We start from the raw sequence: 17,307 nt of genomic DNA on the forward strand, positions 1-17,307 counted from the left end.
ATAAAAAGGTGAGTTAAAAAAATCTAAGAACCATAAGCGTTATGAACACATGCAATATTCTCTAGTGTAATATTCCATCACTAGATACAACCAAATATTTACAACTCTAGAACAGAACTATGAAGACCATAAAGGGCCCTGAATTCTTAACAAAAAAAAATTTTTTTTTTACTTAACTAATCTTTACAGCCAACATGGGGCTTGAACCCTGAGATCAAGAGTCTCAAGCTCTTCTGACTAAGCCAGACAGGCACCTCAAGGGCCCTGAATTCTGTGCACAAGTCTGATCTACTCCATCTGACCCAGGGTGGCCTGTCAAAACCCAGTCAGAGACTATGCTGGATGAGGAAGATGTCCAGACAGAGGGTCAGCCTGATGGTGTGTCAGAACCCTAACAGGGTGAAAAGGACATTCACATGGGGCAATGGCCTCATGACGGGTGTCAAAGTGAGGAAGACATCCACAAATGGAGGTAGCCCAAAAGGTTGTATCAGAACTCATGTGAAAGAAGAGGGCATCTATGTAGGGGAGGGTATGGTCAGAGACAGGAGGCTAAGTCCATAGAGAATGGATTAAGTAAGCAAAAGATATGGAAACCTCAGGTTTCTCACTGTCTGAATAGAGAAATACAAATACAGAAAGGAAGAAAATTAGAATGAACCCTGTGGTGGTAAATTAAAATCAGTTTTTAATATATAGAGATAGATGCAAAAATGAATGTGGATATAAATATGTATACAGACATATATACACACATACATTCCCTAGGCTCTACCCACTGAGAGCCTGGTTAACAATGACACTCCAATAGCAGTAAGCACACTTAAAGAACACCCTGGCTTCTAGACACCTCTCCTCTAAAAGGAACAAAGCAGGGTGCCTAAGTGGCTCAGTTGGTTAAGCATCAGACTCTCAATATCAGCTCTGGTCTTGATTTCAGAGTCGTGAGTTCAAGCTCCATGCTGGCCATAGGATTTACTTAAAAAAAATACTTCAAATCTCAAGCATAATGAAAGTATGTAACTGGGTTACTAACTTAATCTAAATGGCAAGAAAGGCTTTTCTAGATGACTTATTAAAGCTGAGCCCTTAAAAAAGGAGGATTTCATATGGGCTCAAAGACAAGAATGTTCCCAAAGAAAATATATAGGCCCTGCTAAAGATCCACTTGAGACTGAAGACCTTACTGCACCCTGAGGCCACTGTGCACTACTGTGAGAGTCTTCTCTAAAAACCATACACTGTCTGAATAGGAGAACTAGAGACAGAGGACTTTAGGACAGATGGAAGGGCAGGGAAGGATTTTACTAGGAATGTAACAGAAGACTATGGGTATAACGGAATCCAGATAAAACTGACCAGATTTCCAACTATGGAGTCCTAGCTGGGTAAGGAGATAATTGGTGAGGGGAATAACAGAGCAGGAGAAAATAAAGGGACTAAGAGATTGATGAACTTCCTTAGGCTCAGGGCATGATCCAAGAGTCCCTGGATCGAGTTCTGCATTAGGTTCCCCACAGGAAACCTGCTTCTCCCTCTGCCTATGTCTCTGCCTCTCTCTCTCTCTCTCTCTCTCTCATAAATAAATAAATAAAATCTTAAAAGAGAGAGAGATTGATGATCTCAGAGAAGCATAAAACCTAGATAATATGGGAGTAAGGGAACAAGATGAAAAAAATCGGCAATTATGATTAGAGAAAAAAAAACTTCAATTTAAGATTCCAACTATACAACAATTCTGGCTTCATTATAAGAACAAATAATAATAAAATGTTTCACTTTGCAAATCCTTGTTTTAGAGAATGTCAAGATAGCTAACAGTACAGTTTCATTAAGATTTAAATTTTCAGAAATGTATTTTGACTAAGGATTCTATTGTTTTTTTTAATGCAAGAAACAGAAACATAAAACATAACACAAAAAAGGACCTTAATCTCTTCAAGCTCACTTATTCCTTCCATAAGAAAATTATACCTATATGCAGTTGAATGTATCTATCATACTTCTTTTTAATTTTATTTTTAAGTAATCTCTATATTCAACATCGGGCTTGAACGCACACTCCAAGATCAAGAATCACATGTTCTACAGACTTCTTTTTAAAGAATATTTGCATTGATACCATTTTGAGCTTCCTAGAAAAATATCCCTAATTACATATGATATTACCATTGTCTCTAGGGGTATAAAAAGATTGCTATTTTTGGCTTTCAATCTTTTTTAAATATCTAATTCAAACATGTGCAGGCCTTTAAAAAATTCAGGTATACTGCTAAAGTCATTCAACATGAACAACACTGTGACACTGTATCTTCTAGCCCTCAATATCTACCCCCTAAGGGACGCCTGGGTGGCTCAGGGGTTGAGCGTCTGCCTTCAGCTCAGGGTGTGATCGTGGTCCAGGAATCAAGCCCCACATCAGGCTCCTTGAGATGAGCCTGCCTCTCTTTCTCTGGGTTCTCATGAATAAATAAATAAAATCTTAAAAGAAAATACCTACTCCCTAGAGATAACTATTTACAATTATGAACTGTTTCTTCTCTATATTCCTCCATATTTGCAAATAGTATTCTCACTCTGTAATTTCTTGATTCTTCAGTTGTAGGTATTATCTATTGCCTATCCACTACGGAAATTGAGAATTCAGTTATCTTTTACCACTATGTTCCCCTCCCTATCTACTGACACTTACACTTCTCCCCATCCTCCCCATACAATTAGAGCACAATTTTTGGTTAAGTCAGCGCTAACAATGTTAATGAATATCTAAATTTTATTCACAACCAAACCATGGGGTAGGTACACTGTGACTGCATTTCCTTTTTTATAATATGTCCCTGACATTAAAAATTACCTTGTTTTTTATTGCTTTAAAAATATATTAACACTAATTAATCTCCAATATACTCTAATATTATCAATGACCAATCAGTATAATTTTTTCATTAGCAACCTTTCCCCTCCAGCCTCATGATCCTGTACCATTCTGGACTAACTTCTGGGTCTGATGCACAGACACTGTCTATTTTCCTGTAAAGACAGGTGTGTCTTCCTCTGTCTTGGTTTAATTACCTTGTTTGGCAAGACACATACGTTCTGGCAGTTTAATGAGAAAAGGAAGGTGAATTTGGTGAGTATTTACATAGCTGAAAATGTTTTTTCTCACAAATGACTGACTAGTTGTCTAGGAAATAATTTTTGGAAATAATTTCTCTCTGAATTTTGAAGACATAATTCCATTGCCTCATAGCTTCCACTACTGGTGTCAAAAAGGCCAAGGGCGATCCCAATCCTTTGTATGTGATCCATTTGTTCTTTCTTTGCTATAAGGTCTCTGGGTTTTTTCTTTTTGCTCAGTGTTCTGAAATTTCACACTGATATGCCTTCATAGATACCTTTTCCATTCATTGTGTTCAGTACTTATAGGCCCTTTCAACCTATAAACTCATTTTCTTAGTTTGAGGAAAATTTCTAGAAATATTTCTTTGATAATTTCTATTTTTTCTATAAATTATATTTCTATAATTTCTCTTTGCTGCTCTTCCCAGAATTAGCAATTGAGCTTAGAATTCCTATGTTGAGACTTTACTAGTCTTTTCTCTCCTGTTTTTTAATCTTCTCTTTTGTCACAGCTTTCATTTTTTTCTATCATATTTATGTGTATTTCAACATAATTATGTTTCCTTGATTATAAAAATAATATATTATTGTATAAAATTTAGGAAATAAGCAAAAAAGTTAAATGTCCCATATTTCCAATCTTCAGAGATAGCTACTAATATTTTGTTGTCTCTCCTTAGAGTTTTTTTCTTCTGTATATTTTTTACTGTTATAAAAAAATATTGTAACATTTTTGTTTCAAAATTATTTTAATTGTTGGATGAATACAAATGATATGTAATGTAAAAAAATAAAAGATTAAAAACATTAAAAAATAGCAAATCTAAAAAAAAGAACATTACCTTTTTAAGCTTCCTGTGTACTCCTTCCTATTTCCATTCCACATCCTCTTTTCTCAGAGCTATATTAAAATTTTCTGTCTATAATCCTAATATTCTTTATAGTATTACCATATATATTTGGTATATTGTTTCTCCTAAAACAATACATTATTTAATTTTGCCTATTGTTTTTGAACTTCCTCTAAATGCAATCATACTGTTTGTACTCTTCGGCAACTTACTTTTAAAATTTTTTTGCTCAATATTATATTCCTGACATTTATCCATGCTGTTGCATGCAGCTGTAATGCATTCACTTTCTCTGTTGCACAAATGTTATTTATCCATTTTCCTACTGGGTTGTTTCTAGGATCCTGAATCATAAACAGTACTATTATGAACATTCTGTTACATGTCTCCTGGTACACAAGTGTCAGGGCTTTTGCTAGAATATATACCTAGGAGTGGAACTACTGGTCAATATGTGACATTCAGTAATTGTATCAGATAATGCCAAATTGTTTCCTGAGGTGGTTGAACCAGTTTATATTTTCAATAGCAGTAAAATAAGCTCAACTTTTTCTTGTGTTGTTTTGGGGGTTTATTTTTTCTATTTTAGGAGAGAATTTTTTTTTTCTTTTGAGTTAAAAATTTTTTTTCTGCTATTTTTAATTTCCAAGAGTTCAGAATAACTTTCCAGTGTTTTCTGAAACTTCTGGATTTTGTTTCTTGCTCTTCATATTTAAAAATGAGGCACTAGAAAACTGATTAGAAGTTCTGTGTACATGAATAGGGGTTGCTGACTGGTGGGCTTTACTGATCAGCCAAGGACCAGGGTGTTTCCCCCTCAAATGTCAAAGTCAATAGGTCTTCTCTCTGGGGTCATACAGTTGCTCTAGGCCCTCAAACTCCTTTCTTGGAAAGTGTACAACTGGCTGCGACATATTTCAGAATCAAATGAGATTAAGAGGACTTCACCCATCAGTATGTAGGTTTCCAATTCATCCCCATTTTCACTTGAGCACCTATCCCCTGTCTTCTTCTCCTGGAGCTAATGTCTCCAAGTTTAGAGCCTCTCTAATTAAACATTTCCACATGTATGAGAGGTGTCTCATACTTCTCAAGCAAATTTTCAAGTCCCTTTGTTGTCACCCTCCTGCTGCATCCTCATCCTTTTGCAGAATCTGGCATCTCAAATTTTTGTATCTTTCTAGAATTTTGAGATAAATTGGCTGTCTTTGGAATTCTCTTCTGTAGACATTTGATACTCTGATTTTTAAGCTTTGCTAATTTCTCCAGCCCTCCTATCTTCCAAAAATTGCCCAATTGCAATTGTCTCCTCTTGCATTCTCTTCGTCCTTATGGGTTTATGCCTTCTTCATTTTAATTCATTTATTCTCATTTTAGAAGAATTTGGGGAGGAAGCAAATGTGTGTTAAATCTACCTTGTTGAACTGGAAATTCTATTCTTAGCATTTTAAGCAAAGTAAACTTAGTGAAACTATAATTACATTTGCAAGGCAAACCATCTTCTTAGTAATGATGCTAAAGGCATATAAATAAAACATTCCTCCTAGAGTTGTTTCAGTTAACCAAAAAGGAGAGGATTTTTTAAAAGATGTTTCCTAACAATACATACTTTATGCTATTATACTAATAGGCATCATTAAAACATACTTAGATTACTCCTGTCCCCAAAAATATTAAATGCAAAGAACATAAATATAATTAATTGTACATCTTAGCTGTATGTTTGAAATATTACCTTAATACAGAATAGAAAAACCTTTATCACTAGCTAGCCTGCAAATATTTATGAATATAAATCAGTCATTACAAACAATCTCAGGAAAAATTGAACATGTATGTATCTTAAGGGGAAACAAATATTAGGCCTATAAAATCAATTTTCACAACTGAAAATCTAACTCAAGCTGAAAAAATAACACTCAGAGTAACTAAAAAGAATTATTTTTCATTAAGTGTAAAAAAATAATGCAACACTAGCTACACAATCCAGGCTCTAACCTTTACTAATACTTACAACGTTTTAACTTATATTTGAAAAATATTTAAATTAACCAGAGCTCATTTACCCCCAATGTGTAAGGTATTCTTCAAAGACCACAGGTGCAGTTCAGTCAAGCAGAAAGACATCTGATGGCAGAAGAAATCTCTGTTCTGTTTAAAAAATAGTTAAAAAGAGATGCCAATTAATTATCCTCTATTGTCAATAAAACCAAGACCCCTTAGGAAAACAACAGAATCATTTGACACTACTCATATTTGAGACATGAGGTCCATTAGAATAAACATATCTTAACATATCCTTGGTTAACAATCCAGAAATAAACTCTAGAAAAAAGAAAAATACACTCTTCCTAAATGTAGTATGCCATCTCACTGAAAAATGTGGTAAGAAGAATCTATGTATTTGAATTTTCAATAACTTGTTGGATTTTTAAGGCTATGAGTATATTTAGAATTATTTAGTAGATAAGCATTTTTAAAAACATCTTTAAAAAAAGGAAAGGAACATCTGTTAGGTAATTATTAAATACAAACACATTTTGTGGTGTATTTTTAATATACAAAGCAAATATTTATGATCTTCCACATATAAACAAGCTAATTAAAATGGAATTGGCAAGGAAAATATACACAGTTACTATTATAAGAAACATTTACTTAAACGTAAACTATGTAAAACCACATTAGCATTCAAATTAGTTTGTTAATCTGCATGTCATGATAGATCCAGATATTCTACTCAAATTACATTAAAAAAGAAAAAAAAAAGAAAGAAAAAGATAACAAAACAGTACATCAAATATTTCCTTCTAGCTTTATTTTTTTTTAAGATTTTATTTACTTATTAGAGACAGAGAGAGTGAGAGAGAGAGAGAGAGAGAGAAAGAGAGAGAGAGGCAGAGACACAGGAAGAGGGAGAAGCAGGCTCGGTGCGGGGAGCCTGACGTGGGACTTGATCCCAGGTCTCCAGGATCACGCCCTGAGCTGACCGCGGCGCTAAATCGCTGAGCCACCGGGGCTGCCCTTCTTCAAGTTTTAATATCAAGATATTATTAGATATTACTGATACTTTTTCATGAGGTAGTACCTCATTAATTTGGACTAATTGGAGAAAGGTCAATATGAATCAGAAAAAAAAAGTCAACGTTTTATATTTGAAAGAAATTTATGTAACTTCCAAATGTTTGCTTAGAAATACATATAGTACTATACTGTATGAATAGTTTGCTATATATATTAGAAATATGTAAACTATTGATATCTTCTTCATAGAGATCCTAAAGGAATTACTCTTTCCAACAAATTTCTGAATAACGAAGAAAGCTCGAAAAATATTTTATGACATCTTTTAAACAGAGGAAATAGTCCCCAGCTTCTTTAACATTAGGAGTGACTAAAAATATTTCCCATACTATTGATATGGTGATAACCCAAAATTATTTTAGACATACTACAAACTTCTTTCATCCTTACCTTCACTTTTACATTTGATGTCAGGGTATTTACAATAATCAAGAAACAGATTCATGTTCAAATAACAAGATGCAGTGTGCCAATACTGAAATGGCAGCGTGAACAATGGGAGAGCATAAAGGCCAAACCTACCTGGAACAGTGAGGCTCTGAGAAAGCCACAGAAAAGTTGTGAAATGTTAGCAGGACCTCAAAGAAGCATAGGATTTTACCAGTTAAATGATGATATAGAAAAGGATGATGATGATAACAGGCAACAGGCAATACTTGCTAAGAATTGACCTCATTACAAGCATTGTTCTTAACATTTTATATGTATTAACTCATTTAATCCTCATAGCTATCCTTTGAAGTAGTACCACCATTACTCCTAGAATGAGGAAAATGAGGCACTGAGAAGCCACACAGACAGCAGGTAGTTAAGGCAGGCTTTGAATATAAGAAGACGGCTCCAGAATCTGCACTTGAAACCAGAGCACTCTACAGTATTGGGCTAAGAGGTGTGGGAGGGAGAACAGTTAGTAATGTGAGTAAAAGGATGGCATATCCCAGGAATCACAGTAAATTAAAATGCATGTAGAAAGTGATAGAAAAATGAAGCTGAAAAAGATAACAAGGAAACAGGCTATAAAGATAATAGAGATTTTTGGATTGATCTGAGTTCACTCTCCTCCTTGAACTTAAGTGCCTTGAAAGGTTAGCGATAAAACAAAGGACCTTCAATCCCCAGATCAAACCTGCTGTAACCAGAAGCTGACTGCCACTGTATACAGATATGAGACAGAAGAGCTACTGGACCTCATTATTATGAAAGAGGATGAAGTTCCTTACCAGCAGGCATTAAAGAACAAGTGATATTAAGCCAATTATAAGTTTTTCAATTCAATTGAGCATTGTCTCAGAATTGTCTCCTCGGGAGTGACTCTAGTGATGCTACAATTACTCAAAATATTTCCAAAGCCATATTCTTTGGAATTGTTTTCAGTTAGTTTTATGAGGCTTATTTCAGGATTCTTACTTTACGGTTATACTTTTTTTAAAACCAAAATACTTACTGTATTAGAATATGTAAACTGTACCCTTTCTCATTTTGATGGATGAAGCCTGGAATGTTTGTTTAAAGAAACATTTAATAAACTAAATAAATATTTATTTGCATTTAGTAAGCTTAATGTATAGATTCTAGATTCAAAATGCCTGGTTTCTTATTCTAACTTCTCAGTTTACTAGCTAACTGGGACAACTGACATAATTTAAGTTCTCCCAGATATAAAATGGGTATAATGAAGTATCTACCTCAGAACTATTTAAAGGGTACTTTTATTCAATTAATTTATTGTTACCATTGTCGTTGCTACTGCTCAATAGGTCTAGCATTATACAAATTTATATAGAAAAAAAACACAAGAAGTGTATTTCATACAATCTCTCACCTCAGATAGTAATTTCACAAGGTGAAAGGGATAAAAGAATAAGTACAAAGTACATTAGGGGTTTTATGAAGGGAAAACATCTCCTTGTGGAGGAGGAAAACATCTCCTTGTGTACCTAATTCAGGTACAAGAGGATGTACCTGAATTAGGACATGCAAATGGATTAATATTTCACTAAGAACAGAGAGAGAATGTGATGAACAGGAGCATATTTCCTCTGATATTGAGGAACACAAGTCACAAATTCAGACTACACTACAAAATAAAAATTCACATCCTTCAGTTTAGTGTTTACTCAGACACCAATAATTAGAATTTATCACAATGTGGGCAAAGACAAGGCTGAAATTTAGCTTAGAGTAGCTAAATAAAGAAGTTTTATTATGCAAATTCAATATGAAAAAAATTTATAGCTAAAGCCAAAATGGCCATACCTTTACTTATATATCAAAAGCAGACTGCATTTGAAACTGTTTTTCAATTTAAATCAATTCAATAATAATTTGTCAACTTTCCCCTGATAACAGAAATGGAGAGTAAGGAATAACTGTCTTTGTAATCCATACTAACTATTTCTAAAAGGCAGGAGTGCTTTTAACTTGAAAACCAATAGATTCAGGGTACCTGGGTAGCTCAGTCAGTTAAGCATCTGCCTTTAGCTCAGGTCATGATCTCAGGGTCCTGGGATCGAGTCCCACATGGGCTCCCTGCTCAGCGGGAAGTCTGCTTCTCTCTTTCCCTTACCCCCTCCCTCTGCCTGCCACCCCCCTGCTTATGTGCACACGCTCATGCTCTGTGTCAAATAAATAAAATCTAAAACAAAACAACTAAACAGATCCACTGCCCATATTTGTACTAAATCTGAAAGTCCTAAAGTACTCAGAAATTACAGCATTTGGGGGAGAACAAGCAAACTGAGGTCCATGGAGAGTTTCAAATGTCAAATGCAAAGGCCAGGACCCTTTGTATTTGGGCATAAAGAGAAATCCTGAGAATATTGCAGGTTTGAGTCTATGATCTGGCTTGTCTTCCAGCTTAGTATCAAGGATTCATGTCTAGTCTCAATGGGGTGTGAAGGCTGAGAAAACTGCCCTATTCCTCAAAATGCTCTGATAGATAAACAACATTGCTCCAGTTTCCTACTAAAAAATACAGGAGAAAGGGGGAGAAAGACGTTTTGCTTTATAAAGGACTTCTTTATGGCCCCCAGAGGGAACATTTGGCAAAAGGGTAATGCAGTGGCTACAGGAGATAATACCCAGCAGAAAGAAAGCAGGACTGGCAGCCCTTTGGATTAACATACTCAGCAAGAGTGATGGAATCCAGATAAAATGGAATCACACTCAGCAAAAGTAGACATGGTAGCCAAGGAGTAAGCCATAAAACCTGGAGAAATATCAGCAATAATCAGTTGATGGAACAAGGCTAGCAAATAATAGGTGAGGAAAGGGAGAAGAAAATACCAAATGTCCACTAATAAATGACTGTACTTGTTTATGAGCACATGTGACAATGGCTGTAGACTCCCCCAAATATATTATAATTAAGGAGGAGTTTTGCAGGAGTCATGCTATAACAGGCAGGCCAAAGACAGTCAAATGTGAGTTATTCCTCCTTCTTTTCCCTTGAACTTTAAATATTTGCTAGTAAGACCATATAAAACTAAAGAGAATTAGTGGAGTAAATAAAACAACCTTATAAAAAAAATCTATGATAATAACTACATGGGCATGATGAGAGGGGACCACAAGTCAATATACTTTTTAGTCCTCAAGATATCTTGCTATCTTTACACTGTGTAGGTTTTTTTTTTTTTTTCTTAAAAAAAAAAACGCAGATCTTTAAATCTTGCATCCTACTCAAGAATGCCACCAGTTAAAAAGAATGCTGGTAATTTCCTTGTTTGAAAAATCTGCCTGGAGGAAGTAGTCAAGACTGAGCTTGTATTATTTAAATATTGTATTAGCGCATAAATAGTTGTTTTGAAGGAGGGAAGAAAAGAATTTCAGAAGAATGCTGGATTCTGCATTGTGGGATTGGGGTGTGAGCAGGGATTAAAAAGGTAGAGAAATAGGGAGTGCCTAAAAAAGTTGGCTGAGAAACGCTGCCCCTGCTCAATGCCCTTGTGAATTTCTGGGAATAAAATCCAATGCATGACTTAGAACTAGAACAAAAGTAGCCGTTTAAGGGAAATATTAAAGAATGAATGAATGAATAGAAAATATAGCAAAGAATTATCCAAATGAAAAGAACAGAAGGAAAAACCTAAACAACAACAAAATGCCCCTACTTTTTAATCTTAAAATAACTCTTACATTTTTACAATTTTCTGTTTAATTTTGTACAGCAGCTGGTGACAATCCCAGATATCTCAGAAGGCCATACTGAATCTAAACTTCCAGTCTCCATAAGAGAGTAAGAAGCATGATTTAAATCAATCTTGACCTAAATCTGGATGATTGTTCTACAGGGAGCAGAACCAGTGATAACCCAAATTTTGAGGACAAAGATGAGAGTATACTAAAGAGTCTTCTTTTTACTTACATTTTTAAAAAGTTTAAAGCCTTCCCCCCAAAACAGGTTATATTGTAAACAATTAATATATATTTGCCTTAAGAATAATTGTTATCATATAGACTAAATTTTAAGAAAGTAACATGCAAAATAAAAAGCTGTGCTAAGATGTTGTAACCTGTTTTGCTTTTGATAATTTTCTTTTGAAAAATAAAAACTATGTTTTAGAGGTACAGATTTCTTGCCACTAAGTACATCTGCAAAAAAGTATACTTGTCTTCCCTGGTTTCTGAAGTCAGCTATTTTGGCTGCTTTGGGAAGGAAGCCTGTGGGCAAATAAAAACCCTAATGTAAAATATGATGGGAAAGGAAAGAATTAACAAAGAGAAGACACTGCTGTGGTTTAACAAAGATAAATGATACCTGGTGCCAACAAGATACTTAAAATAAATGTGTATCAGAGCCGAAGGGAGTCTTTGTTGAGCACAAACTTAGAGTGGATACTTGCTATTTATTACCAATAGACTTTCTGAGTAATATCTAGTCACCAATTCAAAACATACAAAAATAAGGACAACTAAATATTAGCATAAATTTAAGATAATCATTAGTTTACTTGTATTTGGTGTTTTAATCCTCAATAGGTAATTTTCAAATTACATAAAATACAATGTATTTGAGATGCCTGGATGGCTCAGCAGTCAAGCATCTGCCTTTGGCTCAGGTCGTGATCCTGGAGTCTGGGGATCATCAAGTCCTGCATCAGCTCCACTAGGGAGCCTGCTTCTCCCTCTGCCTATGTCTCTGCCTCTCTCTCTCTCTGTCTCTCTCATCAATAAATAAATACAATCTTTAAAAAAAATACAACGTATTCCCCTATAATCTCTTGTCAATGCCATCAACACAGAATTATATTAATACTTGCTAAGCATATGCATGAACATACTTAAGCAATGTCACATTATTGGAAATTAAGATCTTAAAAAACATTTTGAGGTATTCAACACCAAATCAAATGATTAAGCAATGATAAAAATTTGTGTAAAAGGACACAGGAGTCTCAAAAAAAAAAAAAAAGACCTCAAGTTTTGACTGAACCCACAACAGAAGACTAGAGTGTTAGAAACAGTGAGTCATTTGTACCTCAGAGTCCCATGATATTAATTATATAAATTATCAATTAAACTACATTAAATTAAATATCATCAATATTTTGAGCACTTTAGGTATATGACATTTTACCATGAATCCTAGATACAAAGATTTACAAAGTAAATCTACTACAAAGTAAATCTATCTACAAAGTAGATAGTCTCTACTATCAAACAGTTATAATCCAGTGCAGCAGATAAAATATCCAGAAAAAAAGAATACAAAGTTTCTGGTAAGTGCTAATTTAGCAACAAAGGGCCAGGGGTGCTCAGTAGATGCTCTAGTTTGATAATAAAGAAATGTTCTTATAAAGTAGAAGGGTGTTTGAGGATTGTTCAATTTTGAGAGAGGATGAGAGATTAAGAATGAGGGAATAATATACAAAAGCACAAGTTTGCAAGCCTTATTTGAGAAATAATAAGCAATTGGTTTGGTACACAAATACAAGAGAGAAATCAGGGCCACACTAAGAAAGTCTGAATGCCATACTTAGCCACCAGGACTTCACATCTTATGTGCTTGGTAGCTTATGAGGAATAGTGACAAGTTTCTGATCTGGTAAGGGATTTCAGAAAAAGTAACAGATCAGAATTGTTGTTGGAAGATTCACTGTTCAGGTGGGAATGAAGGAATGATACAAGTGACCTGTTTGAAAAGAAATACAGTAGCAGGTAACATTAATATTCAGTAACAAGAACTTGAATTGGGATGGTAGCAATTGGAATATAAATAAAAAGAATTAAAGTCACCCTTGGAAGAAAGAATCAACAGCATATGTGAGAAAGAAGGAAGTGAGAAAGACGGAAGAATCTGGAGTAACCACCAAGGAATGGGGATCTGGCTACTGCTCAGTGACCCTTGCCTTGAACATGGCTCCGCAGAGCAGGCCTTTCTCTCTCATCCTGTGCCAGGTAAAATGGTACCAGTACATTCTGCTCACGACTGCCTCAACTACTCAATCCACACACCTCAATCCTCTCAGCCACTGGCCTGGTTCCTCGGTCTCCTATATTACTTTTCCTTTGCCCCTCAGTTTTTGTAACTCTGGCACTTCCTCTTCCTTAGACTGTGATTTAGCTTCTTTACTCTGGTGAAGGACTCACAAATATCATTTTTCTTAGCCACACTCACTTCACAAGAACCCCTTACACAGACCTGTTCCCACCTGGTTTATTTTAGTTTCAGGAAGAGGAGTTGGCTTAAAATATACATAGAAACAGGTTAAGCTAGAAAAGGAGCAAGTTTTGCCAATGCAGGTTAGCTGAGTTTTTGACACAGTGGAAATTTAAGGTATAAAAGTAGATATGGGTAGAAATGTCTAGCTGGTAGTTAGAAACACAGAAAAGGGACCTAGACTGCACCAAAAACTATTTTGGGATTTTCTGAATAGAAAGTTAAAAACCACTGAATAAGATCCCAAAAGAAAAATAAAGTCAAAAATAGATATTTTGGTAATTCTCCAAAAGAAAAACAATGAAAAAGAGATTAAGACAATATAATGTCAAAAAAAAAAAAAAAAAAAAAAAAAAAAAAGGACAACAGTGTCAGGAAAAACAGGGAAGAGAAAACAGCATATGTGGTTTTTTAAATGGTTATATAGTGATGATCAAACTTGTTTCTGAATTTCAATGTAGAGATGACCTCAATACAGTTTAATGAGAAGTAAAGTTTTATCAAGGACGCACCGATTAAGTCTTCTAAAGAAGGTGTGGTTCTACTGCTCTGAACGCTGGGCTGTAAGCCAAAACTGCCTCAATTTTAATCTGGCTATGACAAACTTTCCCCAAACCATTTAATCTCTCTGCCTCAATTTCCCCACTTACAAAATAGGGAAAAAATAGGGATAATGATATTGACCTACATTTGTAACAATGTTGTAAGGATTAATTAATGCTGTATAATGCTTTGAAGATGAAAAGCACTGAGCATTATTAGTTGGTATTGCATAAGTAATTGCCTATAATACTGAAATTTTTATCCTTTAATTTTATTCAAACAGCAGTTATCACATAAATGTCCTAGCTCCCTTAGTGACATTTATCTTCAAATATTATTATTAAATTATTATTTTAATGTATCTAGACCTTTTCTAGATTATATCATACATGTTATTTCACAGTATATCAAGATTTGATCAGTTCAGAAGTCTAGAACACCTTTTCAACCTAAACATTAAGTACTAATATTCAGGACATATTTATTTGCTAATAAGCACCCACTGCAAGTATTTAATAAATGCAAAAAGATAGTATTTTAACTTAGAAAATTTTAGATTTAACAACACTAACCAATTATATGGTAAAGGCAAAATACAAAAGCACAAAGCAATATTAAAAACACTGTCTTTTAACAAAAAAAATAAGTAAAAATAAAAACACTGTCTATAATGTCCTTATTTCTAAAACAACCTATACCACCTAAAAGTGTACAAGAAAATGAAGAGAGAAACTTTTAAATCCATTAGACACTGTCTGGTCTTTTGTTTCCTCTTGGATTTTTAAATTATAATAGTAATGCATACTTACTGGTTTAAAAAAATGCAAATATAGAAATATTTGATTTTGAAATGACTATGTTCCCCTTCCCAGCTACCCTCTCCACTCTGAACAGAGCAATTGCACAGCATGGCATGTGGCCTTCTAGATTTTCTTGATGTACTTCAGTATGTCCACATCCATACTTACTTGCTTTGTGGTTTTTTTTTAAGATTTATTTATTTATTTATAATAGACATAGAGAGAGAGAGAGAGAGAGGCAGAGACACAGGAGGAGGGAGAAGCAGGCTCCATGCCTGGAGCCCGACGCGGGACCCGATTCCGGGACTCCAGGATCGTGCCCTGGGCCACAGGCAGGCGCCAAACTGCTGAGCCACCAAGGATCCCCTTGCTTTGTGTTTTTGTAAAGACAAGATTTTACTATACATTCCATTTGCTTTTTTCACTGAACACGACAGCATGGATATTCTCTGTCAGCATACACTGATTTACTTCATTGTTTTTAATAACCGCAAGATGTTCCACTGGATAGTGATAATTTACTTAACCATTTCCTTAATGTACATTCTGTTTCTACTTTTTGCCTTATGAATAATACCATGAAAACATCTTACATTTTGATAGGTAATGTCAAACTGGCCTCCAAGATGACTGTGCCAACTTGCATTTCTACCAATAACATGATTATCTTTTCCCCTATATTCTCAATAACATGGAGAATTATCAAAGTTTTACACTTTTGCCAATCTGGTAGGTGAAAATTGGATTCCTAGTTTTTGGTTTCATTTTTCCATTTATTACAGATCTCAAACACCTTTTCATGTACTTTTAAACAATTTTGTTTCTTCTATAAATTACTTGTTCCTATCTTTGTCCATCTTTCTATTGAGTTCTTTATACCTTTCTTTGAGTATTAATAATATTAATCCTTTGTTATGGAAATTGGACATATTTAGCCCTTTTAAAAAAGTTTTCATCTACTTTATAGATGAAAAAATAAAAGAATATAGAATTCATGTTGTTTTCAAAATTGAGTGTAAGCTAACAGAAAGCTTTTTGAACTCCACTCAACTAATGCTTTGCACAAATGCCCTGGGCAGAGGTGGTTCTTCACAGCTGCTCAAAATTGGTCAGATGATGCTATTTCTAAATTTTTTTTTTTTTTTTTTTTATGATAGTCACAGAGAGAGAGAGAGAGGCAGAGACACAGGCAGAGGGAGAAGCAGGCTCCATGCACCGGGAGCCCGATGTGGGATTCGATCCCGGGTCTCCAGGATCGCGCCCTGGGCCAAAGGCAGGCGCCAAACCGCTGCGCCACCCAGGGGTCCCAGATGATGCTATTTCTAGATGAAGCAAAAGGCAACAGATGCTTATGTTCCAGGAAAAACTATGCATCATTCTTCCTATAAGAATTTAGAGGAAATTCTATGCCTAGAAAGAAAAGTAGGAGACCCTTCACTTTGTCAAAATATATTGTGGCAGGGATGACTGGGTGGCTCAGTGGTTAAAGCATCTGCCTTTGGCTCAGGTTGTGATCATGGAGACCCAGGACTGAGTCCCACATCGGGCTCCCTGCATGGAGCCTGCTTCTCCCTCTGCCTCTGTCTCTGCCTCTCTCTCTTTCTGTGTCTCTCATGAATAAACAAACAAAATCTTTTAAAAAATAAAATAAATTAAAAAATATATTGTGGCAAAAATCTTTATAAATCTCCTGTTATTAAAAAAAAAATCTCCTGTTATACTTAACTTTGGAAAATATTTCTCTAGGGTGTTGTTTAAATTATTTAATTCATTCAGTTAAAAAGATTTTGTCCATTTAACATTTTCCATACTGCAAGCAGTTTTGACATTTAGACAATTTATCAATGGCTTCTTTATTGTGGCCTGTTTCCTTTTCTTTCTACTCATTACATGAAACAAATTAAATTTCACTAATATTTAAAGATCAGTGTTGACCTTTGCATAGCCATTTTCTAGGTTCCTGTTAATACAAACATCTTGTTTGCTGATGCTCATTTTGAATATTTTGCTGCATACCATTTCCATTATTCCAAAGAGATTTTTATCTAGTTGAAGTACATTTTCTCCATGACCTTGCAAAATAACTGCAATGGCTTATACAAGGCATTTTAGGGCGGGGGGGGGGGGGGGAAGAAAAAGGTATGCTTACATATGCAAATAATAACAATAAAATAATCTTTGCCTACCACCACCTTTACCATATGTATTCACCTTTCTTATCTACAGAAATATGGACTTAATTCTTCTC

The 17,307-nt window shown here is 34.8% G+C and overlaps 1 protein-coding gene across 12 annotated transcripts in view; it reads right to left on the reverse strand.

The window, feature by feature from the left end:
• Positions 1 to 17,307, reverse strand: part of WDPCP (WD repeat containing planar cell polarity effector) — a 426,161-nt gene that overhangs the window by 316,467 nt on the left and 92,387 nt on the right. For all 12 annotated transcript variants that reach the window (XM_077915604.1, XM_077915602.1, XM_077915603.1 and 9 more), the window contains one exon: positions 6,038 to 6,122. In XM_077915604.1, the coding sequence (XP_077771730.1) occupies positions 6,038 to 6,098 (61 nt within the window). In that variant the 5' untranslated portion in view covers positions 6,099 to 6,122. The remainder of the gene's footprint in view (positions 1 to 6,037; positions 6,123 to 17,307) is intronic.

The sequence above is a fragment of the Canis aureus genome, chromosome 11 (genome assembly GCF_053574225.1).
Source record: "Canis aureus isolate CA01 chromosome 11, VMU_Caureus_v.1.0, whole genome shotgun sequence".
NCBI lineage: Eukaryota > Metazoa > Chordata > Mammalia > Carnivora > Canidae > Canis > Canis aureus.